Source organism: Giraffa tippelskirchi, chromosome 8 (genome assembly GCF_054371585.1).
Source record: "Giraffa tippelskirchi isolate mGirTip1 chromosome 8, T2T-mGirTip1v1.2.pri, whole genome shotgun sequence".
NCBI classification, from domain to species: Eukaryota; Metazoa; Chordata; class Mammalia; order Artiodactyla; family Giraffidae; genus Giraffa; species Giraffa tippelskirchi.
In genome coordinates this window covers 81,652,828-81,669,584 of record NC_137282.1, presented here as the reverse complement: position 1 = coordinate 81,669,584, position 16,757 = coordinate 81,652,828, and the positions used below count along the sequence as shown (strand labels likewise).

General features: G+C 36.8%; 1 protein-coding gene across 15 annotated transcripts in view; it reads left to right on the top strand.

The window, feature by feature from the left end:
• LMBRD2 (LMBR1 domain containing 2) overlaps positions 1 to 16,757 on the top strand; it is a 75,837-nt gene that overhangs the window by 3,820 nt on the left and 55,260 nt on the right. For 8 of the 15 annotated variants that reach the window (XR_014062306.1, XR_014062307.1, XM_081520884.1 and 5 more), the window contains exons 2-6: positions 8,145 to 8,374; positions 8,630 to 8,727; positions 9,974 to 10,069; positions 14,403 to 14,570; positions 15,471 to 15,681. Coding sequence is in view for 13 of the 15 variants with exons in the window: in XM_081520884.1 (XP_081377010.1) it covers positions 8,201 to 8,374; positions 8,630 to 8,727; positions 9,974 to 10,069; positions 14,403 to 14,570; positions 15,471 to 15,681 (747 nt within the window). In the remaining 2 variants the exon portion in view is untranslated. Of the gene's footprint in view, positions 1 to 2,689; positions 2,720 to 2,830; positions 3,046 to 8,144; positions 8,375 to 8,629; positions 8,728 to 9,973; positions 10,070 to 11,159; positions 11,214 to 14,402; positions 14,571 to 15,470; positions 15,682 to 16,757 lie in introns of those variants that run through there. The other 7 variants (XM_081520885.1, XM_081520893.1, XM_081520892.1 and 4 more) reach the window with 4 other exon arrangements.

The window sequence follows — 16,757 nt, the reverse complement described above, 5'->3', positions numbered from 1 at the left end:
TATGTCCATTTTTCTTCAAAAGGGCTTGTTACACTTTGGAATTCAGTTCACCTAGTTGGTTTGCCAACTCGACTCATTTTTTAAAGATGGCTTCAAAAGATGTTATGCCTTTTTTGCATTTTTAGAGTGGGAGTTAACGTTCTCTTGTGGTATTCTATTTATATCCTAAGCTGAATTGTCTTTATACCTGAAATCGTTTAATGTGAAATTAATGATTATTTTTCAAAGATTTAAATTTTGACTGGTGGTACTGTTGACTTTCATTACTCACATCTAGTTCTGTTCTAATTCTTTTGATTTTTCATTGTTTCCACCTCGAGTTGTCTCCTAGTTCTTATGCACATATCTGAGTAAAGATACGTATTTAAGTTAACACAGCGTGTATGATGAATCATTAGGTCTAGTTGAAAATTTTTTATTCAATTCCAGAGTCAGATTTTGACAAAATGTTTGTCTGTGTTCTCTTGTTCAATTGATACCAATCTTTCCTTCCTATCTCCCCCACCTCCCTTTTGGAAAATATTTGGGATGGGATGTTTCAGATTCCAAAATGATCTTAACCTCTAAATTTTCTACTTAAAGTGTGTTTAGTCTGAAAAACCATTATCAGCCATAAAGTACTCAGGAAATAGTACTCCAAGTCAGTAACATGAATAGTACTCAGTCCTGACCAACTCTTTGCCACCCATGGACTGTAGCACACCTGGCTTCCCTGTCCTTCACCATCTCCCAGAGCTTGCTCAAACTCCTGTCCTTTGAGTCAGTGATGCCATCCAACCATCTCGTCCTCTGTTGTCATCTTGTCCTCTTGCCTTCAATCTTTCCCAGCATCAGGGTCTTTTCCAGTGAGTCACCTCTTTGCATCAGGTGGTCAAAGTATTGGAGCTTCAGCATGAGTCTTTCCAATGAATATTCAGGACTGATTTCCTTTAGGATGGACTGGTTGGATCTCCTTGCAGTCCAAGGGACTCAAGAATCTTCTCCAGCACCATAGTTCAAAAACATGAGTTCTTTGGCACTCAGCTTTCTTTATGGTCCAACTCTCACCTAGTGTCTTGATGATTGGTAAAAGACTGAGTTGAGACTTTATGAGCTGGTCTTTTCAAAAGTAGACTGTGCCTGCTTATCAGGTACTAAAATTTGAGTGAATGGATTGGCATTTTAATTTTTGAGTAAAACCTACTTTTGCTATTGTGGTGTTAATGTCCACTTATGATATTAATAGCTTTGTCTCCTTTTCCTTTCTAATCACGTGAAACTAGATTTTGATTTGCCTCTAAATTTTAGTGTTTTTTTTTTCTCTTAGCCTAAACACATTGTTTAAATAAACAGTAGTATTTCAGAAGGACCATTGTTGTTGTCAAAGAAATATTTGCCCTTTTGTCCCTGATTGTGTTTTTGCATAGCTACACCTCATTGCAGTTCAGCAAATGATTCATTTTGATTTGCCTCCATTTTGATAATTTGCCTAGAAGAATGGATGACATTGGTGTGTCAAGTGCTCCTCTTGACATGGCTTTGAGGTGTGTTCTGTCTCTTCACAAGAGACAGAGCACAACAGATAGATGAAAGAGTGTTTGGCCAACTTGTAGACCTAGAGAGGTAATCTTACTTTGTCAGGCAAGGCAAGGAGAGCAATTTCTGTAAGCATGAAGCTTGTTTTTTGTTTTATAGGAATAAGTGTGACACAAATTGTTGTAACCACAGAGAATGAGAAGCCAAAGGCCTTTGGTATCCACTCATTGGTTTTTTGGGGGGCAGGGAGGCTGAGGTGGGGAGACCATTTAGGGTAAAGCTATGCTTTGAGACCATTGAGGCAACTAGTTATCTTCTAGAAGCACAATGTATGAAGGAGGTGGAGATTAGTAACCAGTATTTGTTGAAGATGTACTATGGAACTCTTATTTGGTGTTTTATAATTCATTTGATCATCATAGCAATGTGTGTGAGGTGATCATATATTCTCATTTAACAGCAAAAATGCCTAAAATTACACAGTTATTAGAGTTGGGATTTGGAATCCAGGTTTACCATGATATATAATAAAGCATTTGTGTTTAAAAGTAGTTCTAATTCTAGGCACTTAATAACACCACAGCAAAAATTTTCATTGTCTATTTGCTATGTGTTTTGCTTTTGTATCACTACACTGATTTTTAATTGTATTAAAATTACAAAAATGCATGTTTATTAGTTTAAATTAAAAGCACACACATACAAAAGAAAGCACAAGGAAGATAGAAGAAAATAGAAGTCATCTCTTCATCACTTTGTGACAACTGCTATTAGTATTTTGATGTATATTTGTCCATGCATATATGTGTGTTTCTTTTGTATACTCCCTAAGATCCCACTTTACATCTCTAAAGTGTCCCTCTGGATCTCATCTTTCTTCTAGACTGAAGGAATCTGGTGGGCTCCTTTCATCATTGACTTTCTGTTAGGTGGTCCTTGACTCTGTCACAGATTCCTGCTCCCATAGGTCATGACTAGGTTAGCAAGATTAATGATTTATGAAACCCTTTGTCAGGAAGATAATGGACAACAGTGAGACTGGTGGATATTCTTAAGACTTTCTGAATTATTTAGTACAAATATTTAAGTTGTTTCTGTGTTTTTAATGTTTAAATAATGTTTCTATGAAAAATATTGTAGATAAATTTTTACCTCATTTTGTTTTTTCTCTAAGTTATTTGAAGAGGAGTTGCTAGGACAAAGGGTATGTACCTTTTTTAAGATCTTTGATACATACTGCCAAATTTCTGTCCTCACTGGCAATGAGTTTTTTTAATATGCCAGGCTTGAATTGTTCAATCTTTATTTTTATTAGATTTTAATTGACAATTATTTTATGAATTTAATATACAGATAACTAAATAAGATGGAGAATAAAGTGCCTCCAGCTTTGACTAGAAAATTATTCATTTAAAACAACCAAAGCAGGCTATAGGAATTCATAAGGAACCTTGGAAAGTACTATCATTCTGCACTGTAAAAAAAAAAAAAAAAAAAGTTCCTCGCTTGAAGTTAGTTACAAGGTCAAAGGTATGTACTTTTAAATTGTTATTTTCTCATCTCATGTTAGGGTAACCTGCAAGTTTCATTTCTAGTTTCATGGGACCCCCCTAGGCATAACATTGTGTGAAAACAAGCCAACAAGTATTCAGTTTGAAGAGAAATACATGGTGTGGTAAACAGAATAATAGATCCACCAAGGGTTCAGTTCAGTCACTCAGTCATGTCCAACTCTTTGCGACCCCATGAACCGCAGCACGCCAGGCCTCCCTGTCCATCATCAACTCCCGGAGTTTACCCAAACCCATGTCCAGTGAATCGGTGAAGCCATCCAACCATCTCATCCTCCGTCGTCCCCTTCTCCTCCTTCCCTCAATCTTTCCCAGCATCAGGGTCTTTTCCAATGAGTCAGCTCTTCGCATAAGGTGGCCACAGTATTGGAGTTTCAGCTTCAACATCAGTCCTTCCAATGAACACCCAGGGCTGATCTCCTTTAGGATGGACTGGTTGGATCTCCTTGCAGTCCAAGGGACTCTCAAGAGTCTTCTCCAACACCACAGTTCAAAAGCATCAATTCTTCGGTGCTCAGCTTTCTTTTATAGTCCAACTCTCACATCCATACACGACTACTGGAAAAACCATAGCCTTGACTAGACGGACCTTTGTTGACAAAGTAACGTCTCTGCTTTTCAATATGCTATCTAGGTTGGTCATAACTTTCCTTCCAAGGAGTAAGCATCTTTTAATTTCATGGCTGTAGTCACCATTTGCAGTGATTTTGGAGCCCCCCAAAAAATAAAGTCTGCCACTTTTTCCAGTGTTTCCCCATCTATTTGCCATGAAGTGCTGGGACCGGATGCCGTGATGTTAGTTTTTTGAATGTTGAGCTTTAAGCCAACTTTTTCACTCACTTTTTCACTTTCATCAAGAGGCTCTTTAGTTCTTCTTTGCTTTCTGCTATAAGGGTGGTGTCATCTGCATATCTGAGGTTATTGGTATTTCTCCGGGCAATCTTGATTCCAGCTTGTGTTTCATCCAGCCCAATGTTTCTCATGATGTACTCTGCATATAAGTTAAATAAGCAGGGTGACAATATACAGCCTCGATGTACTCCTTTTCCTATTTGGAACCAGTCTGTTGTTCCATGTCCAGTTCTAACTGTTGCTTCCTGACCTGCATACAGGTTTCTCAAGAGGCACGTCAGGTGGTCTGGTATTCCCATCTCTTTCAGAATTTTCCACAGTTTATTGTGATCCACACAATCAAAGGCTGTGGCATAGTCAGTAAAGTAGAAATAGATGTTTTTCTGGAACTCTCTTGCTTTTTTCGATGATCCACTGGATGTTGGCAATTTGATCTCTGGTTCCTCTGCCTTTTCTAAAACCAGCTTGAACATCTGGAAGTTCATGGTTCATGTATTGCTGAAGCCTGGCTTGGAGAATTTTGAGCATTACTTTACGAGCATGTGAGATGAGTGCAATTGTGCAGTAGTTTGAAGATTCTTTGGCATTGCCTTTCTTTGGGATTGGAATGAAAACTGACCTTTTCCAGTCCTGTGGCCACTGCTGAGTTTTCCAAATTTGCTGGCATATTGAGTGCAGCACTTTCACAGCGTCATTTTTTAGGATTTGAAATAGCTCAACTGGAGTTCCATCACTTCCACTAGGTTTGTTGATAGTGATGCTTCCTAAGGCCCACTTGACTTCCCATTCCAGGATGTCTAGCTCTAGGTGAGTGATTGCACCATCATGATCATCTGGGTCGTGAAGATCTTTTTTGTACAGTTCTGTGTATTCTTGCCACCTCTTCTTAATATCTTCTGCTTCTGTTAGGTCCATACCATTTCTGTCCTTTATTGAGCCCATGTTTGCATGAAATGTTCCCTTGGTACGTCTGATTTTCTTGAAGAGATCTCTAGTCTTTCCCGTTCTGTTGTTTTCCTCTATTTCTTTGCGCTGATCATTGAGGAGAGCTTTCTTATCTCTCCTTGCTGTTCTTTGGAGCTCGGCCTTCAGATGGGCACTAGGAGACAAATACACTGAGTGTGGGGAGAAAGGTAACCAGATCATCTCTTTATTACTAGGATAAAGGATCCATAATTCTCTTATTCATCTATAACATTAAAAGTAGGATGAATCAAATGGAAAAATTGTCAGCCATTATAAAAGAGTAATTAGTAACTACTGGGAAGTTTGTAACTGATTGTGTTGTTTGCTTAAACTATTATCTTACTACCTAACTATTATTAATGTCTCCACGTATTTCATTGTTGTTCATTCTTATTTTTATGCATATTATGTAAAAATACGTGAATCTAGTTTTTCAGTTAACGTTATGGTAGTTTTCTAATGTTATTAAATAATCTTAACAAATATCATTTCTTATACTTCAGTAACATTCCATCATTTCATTCTGCCATGCTTTAGCATCTCCTTGCTTATCTCTGATATTCAGTTTTTTTTTCTATGGTTGTCATATTCCTTGTGTTGAACAATTTCGGGCAAAATAAATATCTAAGTTGAACCATAAAAGGATTTTCATATGATAATTAAGTAAATTCACACTGAATAATTTTTTTCTTAATAGAGCTGTATCTTAAAGATGATAATGGTTTTTATCAGCATATTCTACATCTGGCTGTCACTTAACCTGTTCTTGGCTTAAAAATAGATTTGGCTTACCATAACGATAAAAGCGGAGAAGGCAATGGCACCTCACTCCAGTAGTCTTGCCTGGAAAATCCCATGGACAGAGGAGCCTGGTAGGCTACAGTCCATGGGGTCGCTAAGAGTCAGACATGACTGAGCGACTTCACTTTCACTTTTCCCTTTCATGCACTGGAGAAGGAAATGGCAACCCACTCCAGTGTTCTTGCCTGGAGAATCCCAGGGACGGGGGAGCCTGGTGGGCTGCCGTCTATGGGGTCGCACAGAGTTGGACACGACTGAAGCAACTTAGCAGCAGCAACAGCAGCAGCAACGATAAAAGAGTTTTCTTTGACATTGAAATTTGAAATTTTGAGTAGTAATTAGTAATGAGCAGAATTTTAAGCCTTTTGAGTTGTAATATTGTTGTGTCGTTGCTAAGTCATGTTTGTGTCTTTTGTGACCCCCACGGATTGTAGCTTACCAGTCTCCCCTGTCCTTGGGAATTCCCAGGCAAGAAGACTAGAGGGGGTTGCCATTTCTTTCTCCAGGGAATGTTCCCAGTCTAGGGGTTGAACCCACGTGGAAGATCCCCTGGAGAAGGGAAAGGCTATCCGCTCCAGTATTCTGGCCTGGAGAATTCCATAGACTGATAGTCCATGGGGTCGCAAAGAGTCAGACATGACTGAGTGACTTTCACTCACTCCTGCATTGGCAGGAAGATTCTTTACCACTGCGCCACCAGGGAAGCCCTTGAGTTGTAATAAATATATGTAAAATCAACTTTGGAGACAATAGTGGGTGTTATGTTACCTTTGAAGTCAGCAATAATAAAAAAAAAAGTGTACTATAGTGTACAGTAATGTTTTTTATTCATTTGACAGTTATTTTTTGAATAGCAACTGTATGCCAGACACTATCGTATAGACATGGGGTTCAGTACTGAATAAAACAGTGAAGTCTCTGCTCTCATGGGGCTTCCCAGATGACGCAGTGGTAAAAAATCTGCCTGCCAATACGAGAGATGCAAGAGACTTGGGTTTGATCCCTAGGTCAGGAAGATCCCTTGGAGTAGGAAATGGCAACCCACTCCAGTATTCTTGCCTGGAAAAATCCATGGACAGAGGAGCCTGGTGGGCTACAGTTCGTGGGGTTGCAAAGAGTCAAGTCATGACTGAGCATGCCCGCCCTCTGCTCTCATGGAGAGAGAGAGTGTGTTTGTGTGTGGGGGGGGGTCACAGGGAAACAATAAAGAACATACATTGTATCAAGTAGATAAGTGCTTTGAAGTAAAATACAGAGGAAATGGAGATAGAGAATGACAAATGGGTTTCTATTTTAGATACTTAAGAATGAAAATATTGGTTGAAATCCACAGAGGGATGGAAGGAAACTACTTCAATAATATAAAGAAATAATGAAGTAAATAGTTTATTAAATGTGATTTTCATTTGTGATATTCCATATAAGGGTATTTCTTATATAAATTTAAATTTAGCCTGTAAAGTACTCAGACTTTCTTTATTCTTTTAATAACTAGCTTTGGTTGGGAATGTTTATTAATTTGACATATTTTATTGATTCTACCTTATTTTGGTGCTCTATGTTAAGATATTAATTTTTCCTCGGAATATTGTAGTTAGTCCGTAGACAACCAGAAATGCCTGACATTGATTTTATAGAGGTGGAAAGCACATATATTGTCTTCAGTTAGTAAAGGTAAATTGTTTTGTAAGAGTAGAGAGATATCAAACCATTTTCTGATGTCTCTATCATCAACATTTATAATTAAAATATTTTCAAATGCATAACTTTATTCACTAATCATTGATAAATTTTTCTGCCTATAAAATAGGTGACATAACTTTTATATAGATAGATGGAAAAGATAAGTATTTTTTGTGGCACAGGAGATGAATAAGAATTTCAGGTCCTGAAAGTTAGACAAGATTAATATGAAAGAAAGAAAAATACTGCTTCAAACAAAGGAAATGTTACCTTCAGATGGTCTCTCTCTTTCTGTTTCTCCCTCCCTCTCTTTTAGAAAATCTGAAGTAATGATTTGGATGACTTAGAAACCTTTATTTTACAAAATATCTAATTTCGTAGGATCAGTCAACAGTGTATTTATATAAAATATTATGTTAAGACTTATAATATTAAGGAACAACTCCAAGTGACACTGTATTTAAACTGTTCATATCTAATATTCTTACTTTGTAATATTTTTGGAACTAGTGTGAGTTTTGCTAAAATGGTTTTTTTCCTAAAGATATAATTTATGCAAAATTTTTAACATATGCTTTAAAAAAAAGAAGTACTTGAGAATAGGGTTTATCCTTTTTATCTTACTCATAGTCAGGTGTAAAGCCTGACAGTTTTCTAAAGAATTTATTAGTACATTAATAAAAAATAATTAGGTAATTTCCAAGTGGTCATTTCATATGTTAACACTGCCTTATTTTTTTTCTTCTTGGCTTATAGAAATGATCCAGGCCTATATGTGAATTACTTTGGTGAATCAGAGGAAACATTGAATAATGAGTGGTGCAGCTCTGGGACTCGAGATTGTTTTTGTCTTTTTCCTGGCGTTATTCCTACTTCATCGATATGGAGACTTTAAGAAGCAGCATAGACTTGTCATTGTTGGAACACTGCTAGCTTGGTATCTCTGCTTTCTGATTGTCTTCATACTCCCTCTGGATGTTAGTACGGTAAGAGGTGAAACTAATTTTCACAATTTGAAAGGCAGTTTTAATCAGACAGCATGTTTGAGATATGTTTTTAAGACAGCTCAGTTATGTAAAAGTTATCTTGTATTTTAAGCAAGTGTTATTATATGAGTTTGATCACTAAAAAGCATAGCCAGGAAGGTAATTTTAGGTAAAGAGCTTGATACATTCCAATATCCCTTAAGTACTTGGTAACTTTCTGGTTTTCATTTTTAAACCATGCCTTTATTGCTCTAGACCATATACAACCGGTGCAAACATGCTGCTGCAAACTCAAGCCCTCCTGAGGGTAGCAACGTGACAGGATTGTATGCAACTGTTACCCCAGTCCCAAGGTACTTTCTTCCTTTTTTAAAAAAAAATGTTGTAGGGGGCAGTTTGTTTAAAAATTGTCAATTTTACCATCTGGATTTTATATTTATAAAAGTTTATCCTCATTCTCTACTCACCTCCCTTCTTCATCCTTTGCTAGTAGACTTTTCATTACCTGTATCCTATTTAAATTTTAATCTTGAATACATTTTACATATTTATTGGCATTCAAGACCTCTCAGTAGATGCTAATAGAAACTTGGAGAAGACCTGATTATTTTAGTGCCTTACTAAGAATAGACTTCCAAAAGCTGTTTTTCCTCTCAGCTGTTTTTCCTCTCCAGTAAAAAAAAAATGGGGTGTGCATTTTCTTGTTTTCCTAATTTACAAGGTTGTAATGAAGGAAGAGGAGGTTATTCTGTACATATGATATTCCTTTGATATATGTGCATCCTTTAAAATCATTATGATTTTAGACTGAGAATAAAGTTCAAATTATCAAAAGGTTATATTGAATTCATATCAAACTTCCCAGTAAAAAACTAGTAAGTATTGGCTATAGCTTTTACCAGTGCTTTAAGTAGTATTACATACTTCTTTATGCAGCTTTTATTTATTTATTTTTAAATAAAAGCTAGATAAGGGTGAATTTTAAATGTAATAGTTATTCCCTTTTGAAGCACCCCTGTGGATTGTTGGAAGCCCTTGGACTAAAGAATAGCTTTACAATTTAGGAATGCTGACTATTACTGAAAGAATCTATGGTCAGATACACATATTTTCAGAAAATTCAAACAATTACATACAGATGCTGGCATCTGTCTCCATAGGACATATGCTATAGTGACTGATAAGTTAAGAGTTCCAGTTTCTAGGACTTAATCACCTAATGTCTTTTTTTTCTTGCCACCATAACCAACCCATAAATGAAGTGAGTGTGTATTTTAAAGGTAATCATCTCAGAGTTTGATTTCATAATGCATTTACTTTTAAAGCTGTCACTTCATTAGTCTATTAGTACATTATCTCCTCTTTTTATTCAAAGACTTAAAAAAACATTGAAAATTTAAATGCATTCCTCCTTAAAACAGTTTTGTTCCCTTTGTGTGCTTTTTTACAGTCAGTTTTGAATTTTAATTTTCTATAAAATTTTACAAGTTAGAATGCATAATTTAAAGCTGAATGTAAGTGAACTTTGCCAACACGAATTAATTGTGCAATTCATTTAAGTAGCATTTGATTAATTGGCTTTAAATTGTTATTAAATAGCCAACATCCGTGTTTCAAGCCATGGAGTTACATTCCTGATGGAATCATGCCAATTTTCTGGAGGGTAGTATATTGGACTTCACAATTTTTAACATGGTAAGTGGTGGTGAAGGATAAAGTTTTCGATATTTTGGCTAAATTTTAAAAAGTGATTATTTTTTCAGTGAACGTTCATATTTTAGAATTTATTAATGTCATATTTTCCCTTAAATCTGTATGCTTTCTCTCCTCATTCAGGTCTGTCTTATCTTAAAAGAAATGAAAAGAAATAAATAAACAAGAAATAGAAAACAGAGACAAAAAATTCTCCTTGTCACCATTCCCTTTTTGTTACTGCCTTCTTTCTGGACCTTCTTCAATTCAGTTTTCTTCAAGTCTGATTATTATGTGAAACTGGTCTCTTGCTAAGGTCATCATTAATCCCTGGTTTTCTGTGTGCTTAGTGCAAACTTCTGAATTTCCTTTATGTGCTCCATTTCTGTGGCCCATTTTCTAAATGTTGGTGTCCCCTAGGGTCCCATCTTTGGTTATCTTGTTATCTGACTCTCCCTAAATAACTATAATTATAGCCATGGTTTCATTAACCTGTGATGCATTCCAAATCTTTTTTTTTTTCTACCCAGTATAGCTTTGTCTTTCTGCTGTGCTCCAGACTCATTCATACTTTTTCCACTGCCTACTGAGCATTTTATAATAGGTATAATACAAGTAAACTGGAGGTGGAGAACATGGCAAGAGAAAAATCACACAGCAGAGTATAGCCTGCCTGTAGCATGCACATTGAACTCAGCTAGTTCTTCAACATTGCCAAACTTTGATCCTTTGATTTTCTCATCTGTTTGCTCTTCATTCTCCACAACAAATCTTTCCAGTCACTGCAAAGCTCAGCAGTGATTGTGACTCTCTCTCTCTTACATCCTAGAAACAGTCACCTTCTCTCCTTGCAGATGACTTTACTTCCTGCTGTCCAGTAAAAAAGGAATCATCAGATGGCAGCTCTTTTCAGCTTCTCACCAACAAACCCAGATAATCACGATGGTATGATCACTCACCTAGAGCCAGATATCCTGGAATGTGAAGTCAAATGGGCCTTAGGAAGTAACACTACAAACAAAGCTAGTGGAGATGATGGAATTACAGTTGAGCTATTTCAAATCCTGAAAGATGATGCTGTGAACGTGCTGCACTCAATATGCCAGTAAATTTGGAAAACTCAGCAGTGGCCACACGACTGGAAAAGGTCAGTTTTCATTCCAATCCCAAAGAAAGGCAGTGCCAAAGAATGCTCAAACTATTGCACAATTGCACTCATCTCAGACGCTCGTAAAGTTATGCTTAAAATTCTCCAAGCCAGGCTTCAGCAATATGTGAACCGTGAACTTCCAGATGTTCAAGCTGGTTTTAGAAAAGGCAGAGGAACCAGAGATCAAATTGCCAACATCTGCTGGATCATCGAAAAAGCAAGAGAGTTCCAGAAAAACATCTATTTCTACTTTATTGACTATGCCAAAGCCTTTGACTGTGTGGATCACAATAAACTGTGGAAAATTCTTCAAGAGATGGGAATACCAGACCACCTGACGTGCCTCTTGAGAAACCTGTATGCAGGTCAGGAAGCAACAGTTAGACCTGGACATGGAACAACAGACTGGTTCCAAATAGGAAAAGGAGTACATCAAGGCTGTATATTGTCACCCTGCTTATTTAACTTATATGCAGAGTACATCATGAGAAACACTGGGCTGGAGGAAGCACAAGCTGGAATCAAGATTACTGGGAGAAATATCAATAACCTCTGATATGCAGATGATACCACCCTTATGGCAGAAAGTGAAGAAGAACTAAAGAGCCTCTTGATGAAAGTGAAAGAGGAGAGTGAAAAAGTTCGCTTAAAGCTCAACATTCAGAAAACTAAGATCATGGCATCCGGTCCCATCACTTCATGGCAAATAGATGGGCAAACAGTGGAAACAGTGGCAAATTTAATTTTGGGAGGCTCCAAAATCACTGCAGATGGTGACTGCAGCCATGAAATTAAAAGACGCTTACTCCTTCGAAGGAAAGTTACGACCAACCTAGACAGCATATTAAAAAGCAGAGACGTTACTTTGTCAACAAAGGTCCATCTAGTCAAGGGTATGGTTTTTCCAGTGGTCATGTATGGATGTGAGTGTTGGACTATAAAGAAAGCCGAGCACCAAAAAATTGATGCTTTTGAACTGTGGTGTTGGAGAAGACTCTTGAGAGTCGCTTGGACTGCAAGGAGATCCAACCAGTCCATCCTAAAGGAAATCAATCCTGAACATTCATTGGAAGGACTGATGTTGAAGCTGAAACTCCAGTACTTTGGCCACTTGATGCAAAGAGCTGACTCACTGGAAAAGACCCTGATGCTGGGAAAGATTGAGGGCAAGAGGAGAAGGGGACAACAGAAGATGAGATGGTTGGATGGCATCACCGACTTAATGAACATGGGTTTGGGTAGACTCCGGGAGTTGGTGATGGACAGGGAGGCCTGGCGTGCTATGGTTCATGGGGTTGCAAAGAGTTGGACACAACTGAGTGACTGAACTGAACTGAACTGAACCAACAAACCCATCTACCTATCCTTTCTTTCCTTCCCTCCAAAAATGTTAAGAGTCATTCTTAAAGTTAATCCCTCTTCCTGAAATAGGGACTTATCTCCTCAGCCCTCATTACAAATCTCAAGTCAGAACCCTTTCCAATTTTCTGTCTTCCCCTCGATGATCTACTCATCACTGCTGTATTTTTTTAGAGAGACTTTTTTTAAAGTATAAATTAGTACAGAAAATCCCACAGACTGTATTTAATTTGAGTTTTCTTCAAAGTGAATACACCCATATAATGAGCACTCAGATTGTGATATAGACACATTAACAATATCCCCAGAAGCTTGCCACATACCCGTCTCCCAGTCATTATGCTCCCCAAAGGTAACACATGATTCTGCCTTCTGTTACCATAGATTAGTTTTGCCTGCATTTTCAGCTTTATAAATATGGAGTTATACAATATGTACCTTTTTGCTTCTCTTTTTGCTCATGTATTTGGAAGATTCTTCTGTGTTGTAGTGTATGTCTCAGTATTCTTTTTTTTTTTTTTATTTCTGTAAAGGGTTCTACTTTTTGAATATACCATAGTTTATCCTACGTAGCCAAGCTTCTAGAATTGTGTGTATTTTGTGTCTCCATTTGCTCACTACTTATTCTTTCCACAACCCATTGGACTCTGTTTTCTATCCTCCCTTCTCCACTTACACGTACAGGTTCTTAATTTACTGACCTCTTGGCAGCATTTGATTTTACTGTTCCTCTCTCCACTTTCAAACACTTTCTTCTCCATGTACTTCTTCGTTTTCTTCTATAATTCTTGACTGTTCCCTCAGTCTCCTTTGTTGGCCTTTCCTTCTGTTTGTCTGCCTTTCATTTAAAAGTTGATATTTTTGAGGCATCAGTCTCAGATCTTTCCTTCTCATTCATTCTATGTATATACACCCTTCCAGATCTCATCTACTGATGTTATTTCAGTACTACTGATATGGTGATGACTCCAAACCTATCTGTATTTCTGTTCTTTCTCCTGAATTCTGAAGCTGGATGGCCAACTACTTCCTGTGCATCTCCTTTAGGATGCATCCAGGACACTTTCCCCTGACATTTGGGCTTCCCTGGTGGCTCAGTCAGTCAGTAAATAGTCTGCCTACGATGCAGGAGACCCAGATTCTATCCCTGGGTCAGGAAGATCCTCTGAAGAAGGAAATGGCAACCCACTCCAATATCCTTGCCTGGGAAAGCCCATGGACAGAGGAGCCTGGCAGGCTACAGTCCATGGGGTTGCCAGAGTCAAACAACTGAGGGACTAAACCTACCTTTACTTCAAAATCAGTATACCAACAACCACCCTTCTCTCCTGCTTCTTACCACACCACCACCCCTTACCCATTCTAAATAGTTACAGTTTTGTTCCATTTAAGCCCATTCTCCATGTTGAAGCCTCATCAGTCCATAGAAAACAAAAGTTTGGTCATGTCTCCCTCCAGTTAAAGAAAATGATTCCTCATTATTCTTTGAATGTAATCTAAATAATTCAAAAAAGCTAAAGGCCTTTTTTAGATTCCTTGTAAGTCAGAGAGTACTTGTAAGTCAGTACGTTTTTGTCAGAAAAATTTATCACAGCTATCTGTTGATCATTGTTTTTGCTCCCAGGACTATGCTTTTCTCGCCCCAGAATTTAATGTTTAGTAAAATATTCAGCCCTCTGTTATAGTTTGGTTCAGTATTATTACTCAAAATCATATTGATTCTTGAGAAGAACCACACATTAAAATTGAGATTTAGATGTTTGCAGTATTTTGAAATTATACAGACATGTCAAGTGTTTTTTAATCATATTTTTTCTAATCATCCAGGATTCTGTTACCTTTCATGCAGTCATATGCAAGATCAGGAGGGTTTTCCATCACTGGGAAGATCAAAACTGCACTAATTGAAAATGCAATCTATTATGGCACCTATTTGCTGATTTTTGGAGCATTTTTAATTTATGTAGCTGTCAACCCACACTTGCACCTAGAATGGTAAGATAAACCATGTTCTTAACATTGTTTCTGTGTACATTTGCATTTTTAAAAATTAAATTTTATTTCATATGCAGATAAACATTTTATTGAGAAACCTACCATGACATGTTTTATGGATTCCCCCAAAAGAATGTTATAATAATTCATATTACTGAGAGGGAGAATATGGAATAACATCTTTGAATATACACATTAGGGAAGGAACTGATGTTTTATCAAAGAGCTATGTTAAAGTATTAACTCTCATGTTTTTTCATAGACTTTCAAATTTTGTGTATGACTAAATACCTAGATTTTTCATTGTAAGTTGTGAATATTTTCTTTTGTTCTGATTATAATATGGGGGCATATTTCTCTTTAACTTTAGATTTGTCATTGCAATAAAGTTGAAATCTGTGTTATACATGTAATGTGTTATGATATATGTGAAGAGTTATATCTGAAAAGTTTAGGAATAGAGTAGCAGTGATAACCCTTACTGTTGGATTCTTGAGGTTTGTGTGTGTCTGCTTCAAAACAAAATTTTTTCAGGCTTAAAGTTCTTTTCAGTCTTCACTTGGTTAATATTAAATAAGAAAGTGCCTAGTGAAAAATGTATTTTCTTCAGGATAATCTTTGCTATGAATTTTCCTAAGATTCTAATTTTAACTATAATGGAAAGCAGTGTTTACTGTGTCTATTTCTGCAGTCACTCTCTAACTTTTCATTACAACACAGATTATCTGCTGTTACTAAAAGAGGAGCTGAGATTTGAAGGTTGAAACTTTTCATATAAAATTGGATCTATATCATAGGGCTGTTGTTTTCTGAAAAACCCTGTAACACTAGTTAGTTTCATTTTACGTTTTTGTCAGAAAAATTTATCACAGCTATCTGCTTACGTTTTCTCTTTCTAAGGAACCAGCTTCAGACAATTGGGATAGCAGCTGCAAATACATGGGGTCTGTTTCTTCTTGTGTTGTTGTTGGGGTATGGCTTGGTAGAAATTCCTCGGTCATACTGGAATGGTGCAAAAAGAGGTTATCTACTCATGAAAACTTACTTTAAGGCAGCCAAATTGATGACAGAGAAAGCAGATGCGGAAGAGACTTTAGAAGATGTCATGGAGGTAAGCAAGTTTAAATCCTGGAGTCAACAGTCATCAAGTTTTATGTATCACTTTTTGGATACACTGTTGGTTTTGGTGATGATGGTGGTGGTGTTGACAGCATACTGATGGACTTCAGACTGAAAAATTGGTGACGTGTAACTAAAGAATTTCTCTCCCATTCAGATGACTCATTGGCAATTCAACTTCTTAAGATATCATCTCCATCTTCTAATTGACAAAGATGCAGGGTGAATGTATTTAACAGTGCAGGCTTATGCTTGTTGTCCTGGGTTAACTTTTAATAGTTAAAAGTTGAGACTCAAAAAGTTTCCAAAATTAGATACTAAGTTACATAGTTACCATGACATAGTAGGAATGAAAATTGCAATTAAAAGTCGGGCTTCTTCCTGAGAGTTTGACCCAAAGTAATCCCACCAAGTCTGGAAACCTCTTTAGAGAAAAATATTCATGGGAATTTGTATGCTTCCGTTTTGTTTCCTGCCTGTAATCTTAATAAGGCACTTCATTTTGCTCACTTGTAATATGCATATAATTTGAACAAACCTCATAAAGTTGTTGAAAGTATAAATTTCAATAATATACATGCAAAAATACAACAAAGTGCAAAATTTTGCTGTTTAATAATTTAGTTGATTTTAAAAAAGAATGTAGTCACCTCAAATTTTGCTCTTCTGTGAAAATATGCTATTCCAATAATGTTATTCTTCAGCTTAAAACCTTATACTAAAGCCTTTCATTCGTGTTAGAGTAGTCTCCAAGATGTTGTAATGTGGCCAATCAAAAAAATGATTTGACCCATGTTTAGTTCTTCAGCCTTATCTCAAGCCCCTGTCTTTCTAACACTGGTCAACTTTGGTTCCTCAAACTTATTAATGGTGATGATAATAGCAAACAAGTATGTAGGCAAACAAATATATATAGACTTATAGATGTATTTGCCTATGCCTTTCTAAGTACTTTATATATATTAATACATTCAATTCTCAAAACAGCCTTATAAGGGAGGTTTTTTGTCCTTGTTTCTATAAAGGAAAAAGAGACACAGAGAGGGTAAGTTTCCCATGTTCACACAG